The sequence below is a fragment of the Ciconia boyciana genome, chromosome 1 (assembly GCF_034638445.1).
Source record: "Ciconia boyciana chromosome 1, ASM3463844v1, whole genome shotgun sequence".
Classification (NCBI taxonomy): domain Eukaryota; kingdom Metazoa; phylum Chordata; class Aves; order Ciconiiformes; family Ciconiidae; genus Ciconia; species Ciconia boyciana.
Genome location: NC_132934.1, coordinates 182118239 through 182139297, shown reverse-complemented (window position 1 = coordinate 182139297; position 21059 = coordinate 182118239). Strand labels below are relative to the sequence as shown.

General features: G+C 36.7%; 1 protein-coding gene across 4 annotated transcripts in view; it reads right to left on the bottom strand.

Moving 5' to 3' along the window:
* The window catches only part of DIAPH3 (diaphanous related formin 3), a 249940-nt gene that overhangs the window by 195049 nt on the left and 33832 nt on the right, over window positions 1-21059 (bottom strand). For all 4 annotated transcript variants that reach the window (XM_072850118.1, XM_072850117.1, XM_072850119.1 and 1 more), the window contains 5 exons: window positions 16408-16538; window positions 10855-10929; window positions 10702-10771; window positions 10180-10316; window positions 9617-9722 (listed from right to left, as the gene is read on the bottom strand). In XM_072850118.1, the coding sequence (XP_072706219.1) occupies window positions 9617-9722; window positions 10180-10316; window positions 10702-10771; window positions 10855-10929; window positions 16408-16538 (519 nt within the window). The remainder of the gene's footprint in view (window positions 1-9616; window positions 9723-10179; window positions 10317-10701; window positions 10772-10854; window positions 10930-16407; window positions 16539-21059) is intronic.

Here is a 21059-nt window from a genome sequence, read left to right as displayed (position 1 = left end):
CCAGGCTTAAACAACCCCAGTTCCCTCAGCCGCTCCTCATAAGACTTCTGCTCTAGACCCTTCACCAGCTTCGTTGCCCTTCTCTGGACACGCTCCAGCACCTCAATGTCTCTCTTGTAGTGAGGGGCCCAAAACTGAACACAGGATTCGAGGTGTGGCCTCACCAGTGGCAAGTACAGGGGCACGATCACTTCCCTAGTCCTGCTGGCCACGCTATTTCTGATACAAGCCAGGATGCTATTGGCTTTCTTGGCCACCTGGGCACACTGCCGGCTCATATTCAGGCGGCTGTCAATCAACACGCCCAGGTCCTTTTCTGCCTGACAGCTTTCCAGCCACTCTTCCCCAAGCCTGTAGCATTGCATGGGGTTGCTGTGGCCCAAGTGCAGGACCTTGCACTTGGCCTTGTTAAACCTCATACAATTGACCTCAGCCCATCGATCCAGCCTGTCCAGATCCCTCTGCAGGGCCTTCCTCCCCTCCAGCAGACCAACACTCCTGTCCAACTTGGTGTCATCTGCAAACTTACTGAGGGCGCACTCGATCCCTTCATCCAGATCATTGATAAAGATATTAAACAGAACTGGCCCCAACACAGAGCCCTGGGGAACACCGCTCGTGACCGGCCGCCAACTGGAGTAAACTCTATTCACCACCACTCTTTGGGCCCGGCCATCCAGCCAGTTCTTAACCCAGTGAAGAGGACACTGGTCCAAGCCATGAGCAGCCAGTTTCTCCAGGAGAATGCTGTGGGAAACCATGTCAAAGGCTTTACTGAAGTCTAGATAGACAACATCCACAGCCTTTCCCTCATCCACTAGGCGGGTCACCTTGTCATAGAAGGAGATCAGGTTGGTCAAACAGGACCTGCCTTTCATGAACCCATGCTGGCTGGGCTTGATCCCTTGGTTATTCTCTACATGCCATGTGATGGCACTCAGGATGATCTGCTCCATCAGCTTCCCCGGTACCGAGGTCAGGATGACAGGCCTATAGTTCCCCAGGTCCTTCTTCCGGCCCTTCTTGAAGATGGGTGTCACATTTGCTAATCTCCAGTCAGCTGGGACCTCCCCAGTTAGCCAGGACTGCTGGTACATGATGGAAAGGGGCTTGGTGAGCACGTCTGCCAGTTCCTTCAGTACTCTCGGGTGGATCTCATCAGGCCCCATAGACTTGTGAGTGTCTAAGTGGTGCAGCAGGTCACTAACCATTTCCCCCCGGATTATGGGGGCTCCATTCTGGTCCCCGTCCCTATCTTCCAACTCAGGGGGCTGGGTACCCAGAGAACAATTGGCCCTACTATTAAAGACTGAGGCAAAGAAGGCATTAAGTACCTCAGCCTTTTCCTCATCCTTGGTCACTGTGTTCCCTCCCCCATCTACTAGGGGCTGGAGATTCTCCTTAGCTCTCCTTTTGCTGCTAATGTATTTGAAGAAGTATTTTTTGTTGTCTTTTACAGCAGCAAACAGATTGAGCTCTAGCTCAGCTTTGGCCCTTCTAATTTTCTCCCTGCACAGCCTCGCTACACCTTTGTAGTCCTCCTGAGTTGTCTGCCCCTTCTTCCAGAGGTCGTAGACTCTCCTCTTTTTCCTGAGCTCAAGCCAGAGCTCTCTAGTCAGCCAGGCCGGTCTGGTTCCCCACCGGCTCATCTTTTGGCACCTGGGGACAGCCTGCTCTTGTGCCTTCAGGACTTCCTCCTTAAAGAATGTCCAGCCTTCCTGGACTCCTTTGCCCATTAGGGCTGCCTCCCAGGGGACTCTGTCGACCAGTCTCCTAAACAGGCCGAAGTCTGCCCTCTACTTAGAAGTAGATTGCAGCAAAATAGATCTGTTTAGTGAGCCTAAAACCTGTAAGGAAAAAATGCATTAAATTCTATCAAGAAGAGAAATAAGCTTTTGAACGTTTTAGTAACACTGCAGTCTGGAAAGTTAAATTTGGGGGAATATGCCAAAACCAAGAGAAAGAGAAAAATACCCCTCTTAAAGCTTGATGAACAGCATCTGAGTGGCTTATTAAAAGGCAGTTTTAACCAATAATCCAGGGAAGATTCAAGAACAAAGAAAAGTTTTGCTATCCTAAACTTTGCAGTTGGAAAAACAATGTATTAATATTACCATATGTTTGACAGTAAGTCAATTTTAAAAAGTAGCAAGCTTATTTCAATTACTGTATGTGTAAGGCACAGGAATAAACTCAAACAGAATTCTCAAGTTTTCCAGGACAACACATTTCAAGATTCAGATACCTGCATTTAGATGCCTATATGTCGACAGATATCTATATGTACCTATATGATAGCTAAACTTCCCATTCTTGTTAATCAGTAGCCTTCTATATTCTTCTTTAAAGTTCTTCTTTAAGATTCTAGATTCTAAAAAATCTTCTTTATGACACCCATGGAGTGACCAAGGCACTCTAGGATCCATTGTCTTTACTGACTAGGGATCCAATTCATCAAGTTAAACATGAACACATAGTATACAGAGTACCATTATAGCTGCTTCAGTGTGTCCCATCTGGTTTACAAATGCCAATCCAGAAGGGTGGGAATCTCCTAAAGGAACCGCGTCATATCTACAATGTCATTTGAAGTTCATGTGTGGGCTACTAAATTGCGCCTTGGATTTCCATTGGTTACAGGAGAATTTAGACATCAAATGCTTGATGGGTTGGCTTACTTGCAGACTAAATACTATTCAGCGTCTTACATTGCTAAAGAGAAAGATCTGCCACTTGCTTAGAAAGCTCATTTGTTCCCAACCTACAAAGTTTTAAATAAGTCTGATATTTTACCTCCATCTGTGTCTATTTGTTTAGGAAGCAAGTCTCAACCATAAAAATGCCTCAGAAAAACAAAAAGTAAAGTCTGTCATGATTTTATTTTAAATTACAAAGGTACATGACTTGTTTAAAGGTACATGTTTAAAGGTACATGACTTGTTTAAAAATACCAGATTATGACTTCCTCATCTTAAAGTAGTGCTAAAGCTGTTTAACAACATGCGTAGAAAATTCTGAGCATTCAAATATAGATTGGTATTTAGTACTATTAAATTACCAGAAAGCACGATCTAACAATAGTCAAACAATGAGTTTGTTCCCTGCTTCTAGACTGTGGCTGCTAATCAAAGAAATGCAGTAGAAATAACAGTTATGGTAATTTATTCCACAAAAAGAGACGTCCAGTCTCTAATGCTGCTTATAAAGGGTTAGACCAAGGAGAAAACAGAGTCCAAAGAGTTGAAAGAACTTCTTAAGGGAGAAAGGAAGCTACAGATAAGTAATTCTTTTCTTCAAGTGCTTGTCTCTACGTGTATTCACACTACACACAATTCCAAGGAGTATCCACTCATAATTATTTGTCTTCAATGTTCCTAAATAAGCAAAAATTGAAGAACAATTATCTCAAATGTAACATCATTCCTTGGCAATTCTCAAAGTACATAACACATAAGTAAAATGCCTGTGATGCTCCAGTTGACAGCTCTATAAATGGCAATTCTTGGGACACAGAACAATCAGTCACTGTTTGAACTCCAGATGAGTGGGCCCTAACTGCATTCTTTTATACTCAATTAGATTCAATTAGGATAAGATTCTGTAAATAGACTGACACCCCTTTTGAATTTTCAGCCATGAAGACAAGGTGGGAAAGTTGTGTCCATATCAAAAAAGATGTCTCATCTTCAATAAATGAAGATGTACTTTTGCTGAGGTAGTATGAGGTTTAATGAAGATAGGTAAATTAGCTTCCTAGGAAGGCAGAAGTCATTGTGCACAAAACATTCTGGGCAAATGGTCTATATCTAAAACTAATTCATGAAGAGTTGTAGATTCTGTAGGTGTAGGTATTTTGTCAGTCTACCCTTGAGAAGATGCCTGAAGAAGTGAAATTATTTTAGGCTCTAACAGCAAAAGGCATATGGTAATACACAGCTCTCTGGTGTACCTTCTAAAATTTTGTTGCGGTGCTGAGGACTGCAATTTCTAAGTACTCTTTCCTGAAGGGCACCTCTAACCCAAACAGTAATTACATCTTGAGAGTATCCTGCTGTTTACAACAGGCATGCAGTGAAGGCATGTAGAAGCACTTTCCTTTCTTCAGGGAAAAGCCAAGAGCAAATCTTTCACTTCTCCTGGCAGTCTGGTTAGATGCTTCCTTCCCTCCTTCATCTCTAAAGAACTACAGCTAAGTATAGTTCACCATGTTAGTTTTCAGAGGGCTTTCGGGTCTCCGAGTATATTCCATCTGGAATGCTTTTAACACCTTGCTGCCACATGGTAGGGAAATCTACAATACTTGACTTTGCATGTTTATCTAAGAGATGGGCATATATTGATATATGCACACACTTTATTTTTGGTAGGAAAGAACTTTGCATGGGTGATGATACAGTTCACCTGGAATTGACAAAATTTTGAATGCTTTCCTCCATGAGAAACTAGACCAATGAGATCAGATATATTATGCTAAGTGAGAAGTTACAGCTTGAAATTCTAATCCTCTGTGATTCTAACCAGTGATGTCTATCAAGTTACAGGATGCATTTTCTGAGAATTCCAGTCTGTACTTTAAACTTGCATTTTCCCCAGTTGAAGACCAGACAGAATATACCTGGTCTTTTTCTGGTGGATAATGCCAGGTACATCTCAGTAGCTCAGAGCAGCTTTTTCCTTGCATAGAGAGGACAATCAATACTCACTATGTGGTAAGTATCATCTTATGTCATGTGTTGCCCATTTGAATAAGAGGAACTGCAGTAAGATTTTCTGCTTCGCTTATCTCTCTTACTGCAAGTATGCATTTGTAAAAAAGTCTGTAAAGATGATGCATATTTAGTTAAATTCTGCTTGCCAGTATTAAACTGGCTGTAGATTTGGCTTTGGTACAGACACTATATTGATGTTCATCAATTATTCAGCCTTGCTAAAGACAAAAAATTCTTAGTAATTACTTTGAGATTTACCATCCACATGCATGTACATTTACATGGATCTTAAATAAGTATTATCAGTCTCCACATTTAGATAAGGTGAGCTTTGCTCTGATTCATCCTATTACATATGCAGTTACAGAAGGGATCTCATTAGCACAGAACAACCAAGAATCATCAAGTGATTCAGCTAACCAAAATATCACAGACCATACCATCTCACATTCTCATATTATTAGACAAAGAAAAAAAGATGAAATGGTATTCCCTGACAACTAAAAATAGTGAGAGGCTAATGCTACTGATGAATAGATAAGACCTTTTACTTTGTCCCAAAAACACTTCTAGGACAGGCATGAAGCACCTGCAGGTTTCCACAGGGATGATAGGTGCTCATTTTTCAATAACTTAATTGGAAAAGGAAGAATTGCACCTTTGCTTCAACATTGTAGCTCTTCTCAGCTCTAACTGGAAAACTAGAAGGAGCTGGCATCTGCAACTAGAACTGTACAGAAGAACAGCAGCATTCTTCCATTAGTTAAACTGCCTGCTTGAGGAACAATGACGAAAGATGATTAGAGAGTAGAAGCATTCATTTGATTCTACAAGAAGAATGAGAAGAACTGGGCAACACACAATTTGTTGTTGTTATTGTCATCGTCTTAAATACATAAAAATGCATTGTGTCAAAAGAGCTGTATTTCCTGCTTCCATGAATTGAACAACCAAAGTATTAGACTTTTTCAGTTGTCATCACAAGTATACAAGGTACCAGATTGCCTTGTATGCATTTTCTTGAGCACAGGCTTAAGATGTTAAACTACATTTATTTCAACAAAACCAGAAACTCAGTATTACTCCTGGCTGTACTTATACTCTCAAACTATGACCGCCAATCTTGTCTTGAACCAAGACAAGTATGCTTTCCATAATTTTGGATTTTATGAAAGATAAAAGGGAGAATATCCTTTGCTTTCAACAAATGCAAAAAGTAGATACATAGAGCTTTCACTGAAAATACAAAAATCATCATACTGAGGCTTTTTATGTATTCAGCCTTCAAGTAACAGAAAAGTTAGTCAATTCAAAATTGAAAAGGTCAGTTGTTAGTGTCAAACTGAACTGACACAAAGCAAGCCTACATATATCAAGCAGATAATCGAGGTAAGTATGCCAAGTAACTGACAACTGTAAACTTTTGTCTCATTAAAACACTATCAAATTAACCACCAGGTCAATGTCATTGTTATAAAAGTTTACAACTGATTCCCATGAGGAACCTTGATGTTTCTGGTCTAAAAAAAAAGCAATTTAGCAACCATTTGTGGAGTCTGAAAAAGAAAAAAAAAGCCTTTTAGCAGAAAGAATCTGTTCAAACGGAAGTTTAACTCAAAAAAAAAAAAAGAGAAGAGAACTTTCATTAAAAGTTTCCATGTCTACATAAGATACAGCAAAATGTTGCCTATTTTCAGGAACTTTAGGGTAACACTCTCAGTAAAGCCAAAATAATATATTAAGCTTAAGTACTGCAATTGTAACATTTAGAGTAAATTCTGTTTTAAAAATGCTGCTATCTTCTATATCAGAGGATAACAAAATAGCAAATGGAGGTATAGCACAATCATGAAAAAGCATAACTAGTAGAAAAATACTTGTTTAATACTGAAGAGCAGTCCTAGAAAAATAAAAGTTGTTGTTCCTGAACAGTTAACAACTTAACGGAATTAGTGCAGAAAACTTCCACCATCTCATCAGTGGTATCTCACTAACGGAGTTGAGCATCGCTGTAAACAGTGAGGATGAAAGTGGTCATGTTTATAAGAAAGATCTAACTGGTTAGAGATAATCAGCTAAGACCTTTTTTCCCTGCATATCAACTGCCTCAACTGCCATTAATATTGGTATCTACCTGTTTCTTAAAGGGGCTGCTTACCAACAACTGTTCACAAGGGATTATAATTTCTGAAACCTATTCCCAAATGTTGACCCAAAAGACCTACTATCTCTTCACCTTCAGATTAATCTGCAAGACATCTTTATAGATTTAGAGAGGCCCTTATAAATTTACTTAATTTTTAAAAAGGGGGAAATGGGCAAAAAGCCCATTTGGGTACCCATCATGGGTAAAGGCAGAAGTACATAGGATTAATTTAATTTACCTGCTGCTTCAAATAAAGTAAGGGACTGCTTTTAAGGCAGTTTTCATGTGCTTTTTGAACTGTATAGAAAAAAGTAGTTATAGATAGCTTTTTTTCCCTTATTAAATCTACACACATGCAAATATATGCAGCTCCTGAAAATTCAGGATCACATTTGGAAGCCTAACACTCAAAACAAAATGTTAATTTTAGGACTCTGAATACCTATAAGCTAGTAAAGAATAGTCAGAGTAGTACTGCTCTTCATACTATTAAAATTTAGGCACCTCATAAGTGCTGTGATGGACCTGGAAGTTTTCAAATGCTTATATGCTCCATAGAGAATACAGTCTCTTAAATTCTCTTAAGTTAGGTACAATAACCTGAAATTGGAAAATATAATTTCCATGATCTAAAGCATTTCTCCCTACTGAATCAAAATATTTTTTAAATTTTCATTGATATCCATATTCATGCCAAAAGAAAGAACAAAGCTGCTCTACCAATATAAAGAGACACTGAACTACCACTATTCAACACTAAAACTAATTCCTGCATTTGAATTTTTTTATTCTTTGATTATATTTGTGAATAAAATTTTCTTAATATATAATTTTTTTACATTATTCATCATACTAAAACAATAGAAATAAGCATAACAGAAAATAATCAAACTTTTCATATTTTTGTTTTTCAGGTCGATCAAATAAAAAAAAAATTTTTTACTTATATAATGATCCAATATCAAAGTAAACCAAGCAGTAAAACAAGTAAACCAAGAAGGACTAAAAAAAAGTGCAAACAAAAAAAGCCCCAGATGAAGGCTACAACAAAAACAAACAAACAAAAGAAACGGAAAGCAACCATTTCTTTGTCAAATCAAAGTAACTGAATTTAACTGACTTTATGCTGCATAGTAATTTTCTGTCTCCTTCATCTTTTGTATGATATTCCCTTGACCTCAGTTTAGCATTCCTAGAATGTATATTCAGAATGCACTTCAGAAAACAAAGTATTTTGGCAGTGATTTTCATAATACTGGGTAAAAAAGAAAGTTTGTTTACTCAACAAGTTATACTACAAATCAATATCTAGACTACTAAAAAGGAAAGCAACTTATTCAGAGACTACGAATAAAAAAGGTAAATAAGTAATTGTACCTGTGAAAAGCTCTATTCTAGAATGAAGAGGCATGAAATCACATAATAGGAAGGTGAAGATGGGAGTATCAAGGGATGCTATTCAGAGGGACCTTGACAAGCTGGGGAAGTGAGCCCATGTGAACCTCATGAAGTTCAACAAGGCCAAGTGCAACATCCTGCATCTGGGTTGGGGCTATCACCAGTATCAGTGCAGGCTGAGTGATGAACAGATTGAGAGCAGCCCTTTGGAGAAAGACTTGGGGATATTAATAGATGAAAGATTAGACATGAGCTGGCAATGTGCGCTTGCAGCCCAGAGAGCCAATCATATCCTGAGAAGTTGCATATGCCCCATCCCTGGAAGTGTTCAAGGTCAAGTTGGATGGGGCTTTGAGCAGCCTGATCTAGTGAAAGATGCCTCCCTCATGGTAGGGGGGTTGGTACTAGATGATCTTTAAAGATCCCTTCCAACCCAAACCATTCTATGATTATAAGATAGAAAGAGTAAGAAAGGAGGGACAATTTTTCAAAAGAGAATCCCATTGGTACCAGCATAATTCAACTACAAATGGTCCTCCACCTTCAAATATTTCTTTATGGTTAGCTTTTCTGTGAGACAGATGAAACAAACAGCAATCTTTACTGTCAGACATGGACTATTTAACACAAAAGGTGACAGTGGAGTAACAATCATTTCTTTCAAACTTCAGCTTAATCTTTTACCACTTTTGTAATATTTACAAAGAATGACAATTATGAACAGCATTCAGTTTAACTGAATTACATGAAAATCAATATGAGTTAATATTTACACTCTTAGACTACTGATTTATAATGATCATTCAAATGTACATGATCATTCAAATATTTTGTGTCTTTCTGCGGTAAACTCTATATCCAACTGAAGCAAATTGAAAATAAGGTAAAAGATTTCTTTTCTCAGACTTTCTGGGTGCAATTTTATGAAATCATAAAGTTAGCATGAGGGACAGATTTCCTGCTGATTTAAACATTAATTATAAAAAGCAGTTGCCTAAAATCTTGCTTTTTTACTATTATTAATCTTTAAGTTTCAGCAAATATTGCCAGAAGCAAGATAATCTTTTTGCATCTGAATATATGACTCATGCTTTATTTTAAAAAGCAGTATAAATTTAACTCCCAAAGTCTGTAAGATTTCGGTGAATAGAAATCAACAAGTTAACCTGCAACACTCCTGTGTTTCTCAACACTGAATCTTCCCACAACGCATTTTAAAAGCTAACATTATAAACAACATTCCAAAATTTGACCCTTATTTGAAACAGTATCCCTCCTCCTTTTTATTGTAATTACTTGTTCAATACAGAAAAATAAGTTTATTTGTACTTCTTGAAGAGCTTTATGAAAAACATTTGCTTACTTGCAGCTGAACTGAGTTATCCTGAAGACCTTCTACAATAGGAGAGAATCTATCAACATTTCTTTCCTCTGCTGCTGCTGTTACAGCTTCCAAAATTTTTTCAAGGCTGTAAGAAAATAAAAGTATTTAACTCAGGAGAGATATTTAACCTTGGTGTTCATTTGTTATCTTAAGAGCCATGTTGCCAAAGTATTCACCTGCCTCAATTTCTTGCGTACAAATTTAGGAGGTTTAAGCATTACTTGTTTCCTTTGGAGACTTTTGTAGCCAAAGAATGACTTACTGGATTATAATGGTTAAGATACCTTAAAAGTAATACTAAAAAATTTTAAGCAAAAGAATGGCTGCATAACTACTTCCATCTAACCAGTACATGTCAAAAAGAAAACTTATTCATATGACCATAATAAAAATCACAGACAAAGGTATTCTGAAAACTGACAATATAGTACAGATATTATTTTCAAACCTAAATTGAAAATTTTACCATTTCATTCAGGTATTACTATAATTTTGGATATCATAAAATTACCTTCCTATTTCTGGCTAAATACAATACTTACATGTTTTCCTCTCCAACAATGCACATTGCAGAAAGGAGTTTAACTATATCTGTCATCATGTTAGTTTGCTTGGGATCAATTGCTTTGATCAGCAACAAAAGGCTTCTCTCTTCTCCCAAAATTCTTTCCAAGCCATACTAAACAACAGAAAAACAGTTGTCAGGAGAATTGGAGGGAATCCAAATGACTGTATTGAATATCTAGCAAAAGACAGCAACAGTTCCCTCAAGTAAATATTTCAAATGACATTTAAGTCCGTCAAATACTTAATTAAAAAAATTAAATGAGAGAAAAGTAAAAAATGGGTCACATTCTGTAATAAGGGCATACATCAGCATCTAAAGTTCACCCTATTCTCTGAGTATATTTCCACAGAGAGGAAGTGGCAGCAGAAAGAACTTCAAACCACACCTGACCAACACAGCACTTCTCCAAATTGCACAGGCTTATACCCATTGATCACGTACAGTATCTGATTGAACTGTAGTAATTTAGACTTCCAGATTTTTAAAAATCCCGTACCTTATTATTCATGAAGGCTCGCAAACACTGTATAACCTTATGCTGACTCCTCTTCACAACTTTGTCCTGGCTGAATAAATAAAAAATTTAGTGTAATTAAATGCTGTTTACATATTAAGAAAAGCTGGCAATTTTATATGAAATCATCCTTACTTTTTTGCCTCAACCAATCTTTCCAAAACATCCAACAGCAGCCCCAGACCTTCCCGGCCAAAGTTTTCAACCCAGCTAGGGAGAAAGAAAAAAGACATTAAAAAAATTGACATTTCAAAGAGTAATTAGAATGAATGAAAATTGTCAGCATAAATAAAAGCAGTATAACTGGATCATTTTAAAACCCAAAATCAACTTTTTACTCAATAGAAGATCAAGAGGCATTCCATTCACTCATTGACACAATTAGATAACCTTAAATTAAAAAAAGATTTAAAAATTACAGTAGCTATTAAATTCAGTAATTAATTTTTAAATTAACAATTATACATTCTTTGGCATAGAACTGTAATTTAAAAACCCTCACAAAGGAAGGGAAGAAAAACAACAATTTCTACTACACACTGTTCTAGGGTGTCCTGGAAAGATCAGAAACTAACTGTAAATGGCAGAGAAGGAAGGAAAAGCCTAAAGGAATTACAGAAGTGGCTGCCTGAGATATTAATCCATACAAATATCTCCAAGTGAACACAACAAAAATTTAAAATTTCAGCTATTGCCAAAGCTATCTTTTGGTGAGGTTAAACCTGGGCATGTTGTTTCTACGTGAGACAGCTGCTTCACAGTCCTGTTTACTATTGCTCAAAACCCCTTGATATCAAATACAAGTAACTGCATGACTGACAGCAGTACTGCAGCCATCCCTTTGATAGCAGCTGTTGGTCTTGCTGAAACTATGTTTGATCAATTACCTAACCCTAAAGTTCATGGACAACACTGTCATTCATAGTCACAACAGAAGGAATATTTTGCTCTTTAGACTTCGTTGTCTGTGTAAGGCACAGATATTTTAAACTTCAAACTTCTAACAAAATCCCCCTGGAGGAAGGAGAAGTTGGCTGCAGAGGCAACTAAAAAATACATACAAGCAGAGAAACTGTAGAGACTATTTGCTCAGGAAATTCCTTTTGTAAAGGGTGAAGTTATAATATTCAGTTATGGAATTAATTCATAAGTACTTGAATACTCTTCTCTTTCCATGAGAGGCAGGAATATTTCCTGACACCGTTAGTCAACTTTCCATGCTACTGCAATAAGACAAGTCCTTGGATCTCTTATTATTGTCATTGGCCAACAAGACAGAATATTATTTCATAATTAATAACTCTTCCATACTTTTTCCACTTTTAAATTAGTGTATTACTTTTACCTATTAACTGATTACAAAACCATCCCTATCTAGAACAGATACAGTTAGCATGATGAAGACGTAATACTTTTCACCATCTTCATCAACAAAACATGGATTCTGTTGCAGGTGTAGTTACCAAGTTTCTGTGAATTCTTTAAATTATTACTTAAAAAAAAGCTTAAGCTGAGGAAATTCCTTGTAAACGTATTAACAAAAAAAACTCTTACATAAAAAGGAAGCATCCATTCTGCAATATCAGCAGTTCAACATCAAGACATTGATCAGAATTAGTAAAAAAATTACAACATTCACTTTACTTGCATTATAGCTTCTCCATTGCTTTCTTTGTTTTGTCTATTTACACACCATTGTGCACATTGGGTAAAATTTACTTATCATCACTTTTGAATAGTAACCAGAATATTTAGATACTCCTATAATGGTGGGACCTTACTAGTGACAAATAATAAGCTATTCTGATGGAATTAACACAAGGGAGATGCAATAACTCTTTTAAAATACATAGTACTTCCAATCCCATCATAGGATGGGATTAAACAGTTCTTCCTATCTACTAGATACAGAACTGTAATGGACTTAAAATTATAGGAAGAGAGAACCAGTTCAGATGCTTTTATATGTTTTTCCCCTAAAAGTAAATATATATGAAAATAGATTTTCTCCTTCCTGGATGAGTGTTTCATTCTGAAACAGATTAGGCAAATAATTGTCAATTATTTTTGGTATAAGTGGCCATATCTGACCTAAAGATGATCCTGCTAGACTTTTCTTAGCACATTTTGTATTAGACAGAATTGTGCGCAGCCACTTTGTTATACATCCAGCAGCTGAGGATGCTGAGAATGATCAAGTGCCTAAAGTACTGTTGCATTATTACTGCCCTTTCCTCTGCTTCCACAAAAGAATAAAGATTACTTACACTATCCAGAGCAAACACTCAGCTTTTCATCAGTCTGACAAAATACCAAGCTACTAGTGCCCTTATTTTCAATTTATTAAAAACTTCCTCTTAATGAAAAGAGCTAAATCTGTTGCACTATTATACAAAAGAAGAAATAGTTGTGGATAACTAGTTATCTGTAATACTATATACAGCTAGATCACTGAACCAGTTTTGATGAATTGTGTTGGCAACTGTGAGGTAAAGACACCCCATTTATTTACCTGAAGAATAGTGACCAAGATCAGTGGATACATTTTCCTTTTGAGGCTTTATTTTTATACTGATGGAAAATAAATAATACTTTTTGCAGTAAGGCATAGATTTCAATATATTTTCCTAAGTACCAGCATCAAACTACTCAGGATCACTTGATTCCGATTTTCTCTGTGAACTAAAAATACATTTTACAAAAATGACTAATTGAAAACAATGTCGTAGAAGCAGTTCTTGCATTAGAAACTGAAATGTCAACAAGATTAAAAAGTTGATTAAAGTACAGTAATTGGAAAAACAGCAAAAAAACCTAAATTATATATTGTCAAAAATATGACAGCACACAAACATGAAGATTGTCAGGCTAGATCAAATCTAAATTTACTTCTCATCTTGTTAAAAAAGCATAAATTTATTCCTAGGTATTATACACACACAAAATAAAATCCCAAAGTTTCATCAGTTACCTCTCGTTGTCCATATCATATGAAGGAGGAGTTAAAAATAATCATGGATTTATAGCAGCTGGACTGGAGTTCAGTACTTATGTGTCAAAGCAAGTTCTTACTCAAAGAGCTAGCTGCTGATAGGAAAATCAAGGTCACCAATATTTGCATCCAATGAATATCAACTGTTGTTACTCATTAGAAAGAAGGGTACATGATTTAAAAATGTTTACTCCACAAATTTTTAGTATGAAGAACAGTGTGCCGCTGTTACATATTTGCTATTTTTGTATATAAGTTCTACGGAAGAACTTAGTTTTTTCCTAAGACTATTTTAAAATGCTCTGTTTAAGCCTAGTGAGGTCTGTCTTAACAGTCTTTTTCAACACCACTCAATACACCAGAAGACTGTTTCAGAACCTGTTATGTTTTATTGATTGTGACCCTTCTTTTGATTCGTAGACTAAAATGCATTCATGGACAAGTAGTAGAGCTTTTTTTAATGAAACTGCTGCCTATTTAAATACCTCTTCTCTGGTGTTTTTGCAAGCCACAGTGACTCTCCTTCCAATTCAAACTTCTAAATTCAGACCTATTCTTAGGCCATATATCCATTAACTTAATAAGTTTCACTCCAATCCAAGTTCTTTTATGTTGTTTCTTATATTCTGCTTAATGCTTCAAATTGAAGTTAAATTTTAATAAATTATGATCAAGTTAGCACTTAGATTCAACCGTCAAATTTTCTACCTACCATAGTTTATATTTGACTGAACAAAGTTAAAGCCAGTGTTGCAATCTAGAACTATTTGTACCAATAAATTAAATAAACTAATCTCTCAAAAGTATCAATGCAATACTTGGATATCAACAATGCATCACACCCTTCTAGCATGCTTTGAAGGACTGACATGAAATACTCTAAGCTTATGAAAATGAAAACATTCATTTTTCCATTTGTCCGTGCACAAAAGCACTTGCTCTTTTCCCTGTACTCATAACATATACCTACAGATTGCTAATCCTTTCCTTACTCAAAGTGAAACATTTGTCAAAAATCTACTTAGTCCAAAAATTTCGTAATATTTAGTTGCTGTAAAACTTCTAAGTTTCTGTACTTCGTTCTTCCAGATAATACTGATCACCAGACTTTTGGTATTGATCAGATGCTCTATTACAACACCATAGTCCAACTTGCATTCTCTATCAAATGTCTCAAGTATAGACCAACACTATTCTCTCATAGCTGGCCTCCACATTCCTTATTCTGATACCATTTCTCCATCTTCTTCACCCTTTCATGTGCTGTCACATTGTATTGTGCTGTCAGGCAGAACTAGCACCTCACCAAGATCATGGGGTTTGGTTTGGTTTGTTTTTTTGGGGGAGGGGGATTAACTTTTCTCTTGGTGTGTGGGAAAGGGGCAGCAAAGGGGTTCACATACAAAAAGACAAAACTATCCAGTCGTACCAAGAACAGAGAGGAGAGATTGCTCTAAACTTAAGTTGTCACACATTTCATACATTTTGTGTTTCTACTTCCAGACGCATACTAACAAGCAAAGTTTTCTTTGTTAAATCAACATAAGTGCAAATAAAAAAACCTCTGGGGTTGTCAGTTGGTTTTTTTGGGTGGTTTGTTTTTTTTTTTAATATAAAGAAGGGGAGGAAGCAATACTATATCAAAAAGTAGCTTCACATTCATGGAGGAACTATAACTTCTCTAAAACCCTCTGTCAGAAGAACTCAGGTTAACATAACGCATGTTTCTTCCCATGTGAACCATTACTTATTCTAAATAAGACAATCCAATTCAAAAACAAATTAATAGAAAGAAAGAAGCAAAAGCCCATACAGAAGACCCACATCAACAACTCTGCCAAGCCAGATGCAGAAAGAAGAAAGTTGTCTAATTCTTTTTAATCATGTCCCATCATAATCATCCCCAACATTTCTTTTGCATTATTTCAAACTAAACCCAAAATGGTTATCCAAAATCATGTATTCAACCATTGGCTTAAATAGGAACTCTGAAACAAGAGGTTATAAATAGAGTTTGATAGAAAAAAAATTAATTTAATAAAATAAAGCCAGCATACTCAAATCAAGCTGCATGGATCAAATCAAAATTAAACATAAAGACTGATATCAGTGTTAGAGTTATGATTACTGAAGAGTTAGCCTTTTTGAAAAAAAGCACAGGTAAACTAATGTTGTGCTCTCTTCTGTATAGATAAACCCCACAGATAAAGCAAAAAATCATTAGAAGGCAGCAAGGAAGAAAGCCTAAAGCACAATGGACAGAAGAAGGACCACACAATTAAAAATATGTATGTTTTCTGGCTAACAGACTTACACCAAGGTGTCTATCTCCCCTTACTGATCACCATGACAAAGTAAGTTAAAAGATTAAAGAGTTAAGAGAATATTTCAAAAATAAAAATGACAAAAACTTTTGACTATTTAGCACTAGAAAACAAAGCAAACTGCTCTGCACTACACTTGCCTTACATTCTCTTAGCATTACCTTGTACAGATCAGTGAAATCTACTGAAAACTAGATGTACAGAAGATACATAATCAGTGAGAAAAAAGAAAAAAGGTACAATCATTCACTAATGCATACACATTCATTAACTGGAAAACCTTGAAACATGCACATCTACAGATCCATTAATTTTAATCCATTAAGAAATAAGAATATGATTAATCTTTGCAATATGTGTTAATGATGTTACCTGACAGGATTACTAGTCAAGGACACACGGAGAGATTCTAAGCAAGTGACTAGTCTTTCATCTGTTGACCCAGATTTTAATTCCTGAATAAACTCTTGGGGTGAAATCTTCCGACTGTTCTTGAGACTTCCCTGAAATACAGAAAATACATTCATTTTTTTATTTGGCACATATAGAACTTGAATAGATTATTAATGGCTAACCTTAATTTCTGTTCCTTGAAAAAACAGGGGAAAAAAATATATAATTTAGTCCTAAATCTGTAGCTGTTTGTTGTCCATCTACTATATATGCTAAATGCTGACTAAATTTTTGTCAGTTTATGAACAGATTTATAATCAGTAGTCAAAAGCAGCAGGCATCAAATGTAGAAATGTATCATGCACACTCGGTGAAATACAATTTTTGTAATGAATAGATCCTGTTTATGCATTGCAAACATCATAATTTTCAATACTCAACAGAAGAAAAAAAAAAATTCTGAGGTGCTCTAAAGAGATCACAGGGCACGTGTCTAGAAAGGTGACTGTAGTCGTATGAGAATAAACAGGGAAGAACCAGCACACCAGAAGAGTACTCAGGATGTTATTGCAGTCACTGGAGTTCTTGCAGATAATGTAAAACGCTTTTCCCTTAAAGGTCCTTCAGATGAGGAGTATATGAGACTGGGATTATAAAAACAGACTAGCTTTGGCTCTAAGGGCTAAAGCAAAAGAGCTTTAAAAAAAATAATAAAAGAAAAAGAAAAAATACTTCTTTAGAACCACTGAAGTTCTAAAGATAAATCCCAGCTGCTCATTTGTTGTATTTGTCACCTGTAAGAATGCAGTGCAACACAAATATGACTATTGATGCAATAATATAAGGACACTTACTCAACCTTCAGGTTTGGATTTTGCCTTGCTTTTTGGGTTTTGCTCTTTTTGGCAGGTGGGGAGGCAAATGGGGACACGGAAAACAGGGAGATAGAAAGGAAAATACAATGGCAAGTTAATGCAGCACTGCAAAAGTAGTTTAGTGCAAACAAAATATTTTCTGTTCCAAGCAATATAGGTTAAAAGACACTGACTTTGACTCATCATTGTATCTGTAGTGTCAAATGTTACTTAAAATAAATTCAATATATTAATGACTCTTCTGAAGGTTATATAGTATCCATTGTTTTAAACAAAGCAATGGTTACACTGAAGTAATGAAGCTCTACAATTTGCAATTAAAACAGCAAATCTAAGAGGCATTGACCTTATTCTTAAGAGTATCCTCCTCCCCTTTTTTTAAGTAGCTGCAAAGACAAAATTTGTAGGCGGTGGAAAATAAGAAGTCTACTCCACCTAATATCCATTTATGACATGAGGAAGGATAGATTTATTTTCTACAGAACATATCTAAATTCCAGAAAAGACGCATACAATGGGGTATATAACATATATTTGACTTCATCCATTGGAAAGACTCCTTTTTTTGAGAGCAGAAACACAACTATTCTTTCATGTAGCACTAAAGAGAGTTACTAAATAATACCCGATTATCTAGTGGCTTGCAGTGCAATAATAGCCTGGAATTATCCACTGTAAATGGTGAGGCAGTCTCATTATGTTATTATACAGAGCTTCATACAGAAGTTGTTTTCTCACTTTGGTAGATCCTCAAGAAGTGTTGAAAAATACACTTTTCTCCCCCTGAAGTAGAAGATGATGAAATAGTTTCTAGCAGAGAGTTGAAGTTAAAAACTGGGAAGAGTGGTTGACAGACCAGACTGCTGTGCTGTCATTCAGAGGGACCTCAACAAACAGGAAAAGAGGAGTTCCACAACAGGAAATGCTAAATCCTGAACCTGGGGAGGAATAATCCTATTCACCAACACATGTTGGGGCCAACCAGATGGAAAGTAGGTTTGTAGGAAAAAAAATGGGTGTCCTGGTGGATGACAAGTTGACCATAGGGAAGTGCATCACCAACTGGTCAAGGGAAGTAATCCTTCCCCTCAGCTCAGCAGTGGTGAGACACATGTGGAGTACTGTGTCCAGTTCTGGGCTCCCCAGCATGAGACAGACATGAACATATTGGAATGAGTCCAGAAAGGACTGTGGACACAATTAAAGGAGCATCTGTTGTACAGGGAGAAGCTGATAGAACTGGGATTGTTTAGCCCCAAGAAGAGAAGGCTCAGGGGAACCTTATCAGTGAAAGGGCAAGAGGTACAAATTGAAATACAGGAAATTGGTTAAACATAAGACATGAACACAAACTTCCCCCCTCCTGCCTTGTTTTGTTTTTTTTAACCATGAGACTGGTCAAGCACTGGAACAGGTTGCCCAGGCAGACTGTACAGTCTTGTCTATCAGAGATATTAAAAAATAGACTAGATAAGGGGTTGGACAAGACGATCGCCAGAGGCCTCTTCCAGCCTCAACCATTCTATTCTATGACTCTGTTATAAGGGAACATTGGGGGGCTATTTGGGGCTATACTACCTCTCTGCTCCAACTATATTTCCTCAGGCTTGAGAAACAGATGTTCCAGATGCCAAAAAAAAGACTACTGCCAGGAACCACACTGAAAATATAGCATTTCATGCTGTATTTTGGTACACCACATATAGTACATGGAATGTCATTCCAAACATGCCTCTGAATTGATGGAGATCACTATTTGCTTAAATATGAGAGTCACTTTCAATAACTATGTTCCACAAAAAAAGTAGATGAGATGGCCAGACAGAGATGAAGGTTGAGGGGAAGCCTTAGAATTAGAGATCTAGGAAACCCAGAGAAAAAAAAAATCCATAACAATAAATATTCCCACAGACAACAATAAACTGAGTGTTTTCAGTTTTCTTGCATGTTCTGTGTTTAGTTCATAGCCACGTAATACTCAAGTCAGAAAGGCCCTACAGCAAGGGGACTTACTTTAATCTCTTCAGATATTATCTGAGTCCAAGACTTAACTGTATGCATTGGTAATGCCAGGAACAGAACACCACCTCCTCAAAAAACATCTAGTTGGCAAACTTATTCCATAAACAATTTATGCTCCTCACCAAGATGGTATATGTGCTTGCACTTCCACAAGACAAGAAAGCTGAGCTCCCCTACAGCTTTGACACAGCTATATCTAAACAGGAATGAAAAAACAACTGGAGAGAATCTCCAAGCCAAATGTAGAAGATCCTAAACAAAATAAAAAAGCATTCATAACATTAAGAACTAAATATCAGACTTGATAAAACATGAAAAGTAAAAGCTACTACGCCATGAGTTGCCCAAGACCCTACAAATTCACTGGATAAGGGGAATTGATGACAAGGGTTTCTGTCTGGTTATTCAAGAGCTTATGTACTGCGCACATACATCCTGTTACAATAATCCCCAAATATTTTAAGACTAGACAATATATACCTTTGAGGCACAATCAGGGGAATTTGAGTTATGGCTGCGATATACGGAGGAAATTGTTACAACAGTGGTGTAACAGGGGATCAGGGCCGTGCCTGTATGCATATGCAGCATATACAGTTCCTCATGAGATCCTGGATCTTCCCAGCTGGTCTCCACATAGATGAGATAATGGACTGCCTACAGACAAGATGACCAAACTCCTAGCAGCCTTCATGACAAAGTATTTAACTAAATGTTACAGGAGCTCTCTAGTTGGAAATTTCAAAAAGTCCCAGAAATTCTCCTGGCAGCTTCTGCTGTGCCTAGACTAGTTGATAAGCACTACTTGTATGCCTAAGCATATGGATTAATATCCTGGGTGAAGAATCTGTCATTTCCAGTGACTTCCCCCAGCAGTTCCTCCTGTAAAATTGACCAAGCTGGATATAACTAAGATACTTATAGTCAGTAAAATTGCTTTCTTTTGATGCAGAAACAGTCATACAGGATAGTCATATGGATAGGACATAACATAGTTAAGATGGTTAGAAGACATTTTGGAAGCAATTTAATATAATCAATAGCAATGTGTGCAGTGGAAAGGTCACATGGGACAAGAGCCCAGGCAGACTATAAGAATTCACTAGAAAGACATTTCAGAGGGTGTCATCTGACCTATCTGAAGACAGCATCACAAGCAATGGAGACTCGCATCAACATCCAGACAGTAACCAGCCACCCTGTTTCAGATTGGGTTCCCCACCTGAACACTACCCTATGCAAAAGACGCCAATAAACTGTGAATGTCTGTACAACATACCCACAGTACCAAGTACCACTTATTCATCATTATGCCAAGGTTCTGCAACATAATAAGAATATGATACATCTGCCAGTGCTTAAATAAAATGAGAGCTACATTTGGTACCAATTGTGAAACTGATTATATTAGCCATATTTCTGCATGGGAAAAGCTGCTTAAGTTCAAAATGCTCGAGTTAACTGAGAAACAGGAAATATCTTGAGGCATCAGTGCCTCTAGAAATTTAATTGCTCAACTGAAGAACAACTGGTTTGTGAGCAGATGCAGTATGAAGTCAGCATTAATTAATTCAGTTAAAACATTACAAGGGAGTAAGCTGCACAACAAAAACGAAATCTTGTGAAGAAAACTCACTTTAAAAACCCAGTTTGTGTGTGTTCAACATACAGAACAGCAAAAGTTATGGTAGAGTAACTTTATAGCAATGCTGCTTTTATTTTCCACTTGAGTAT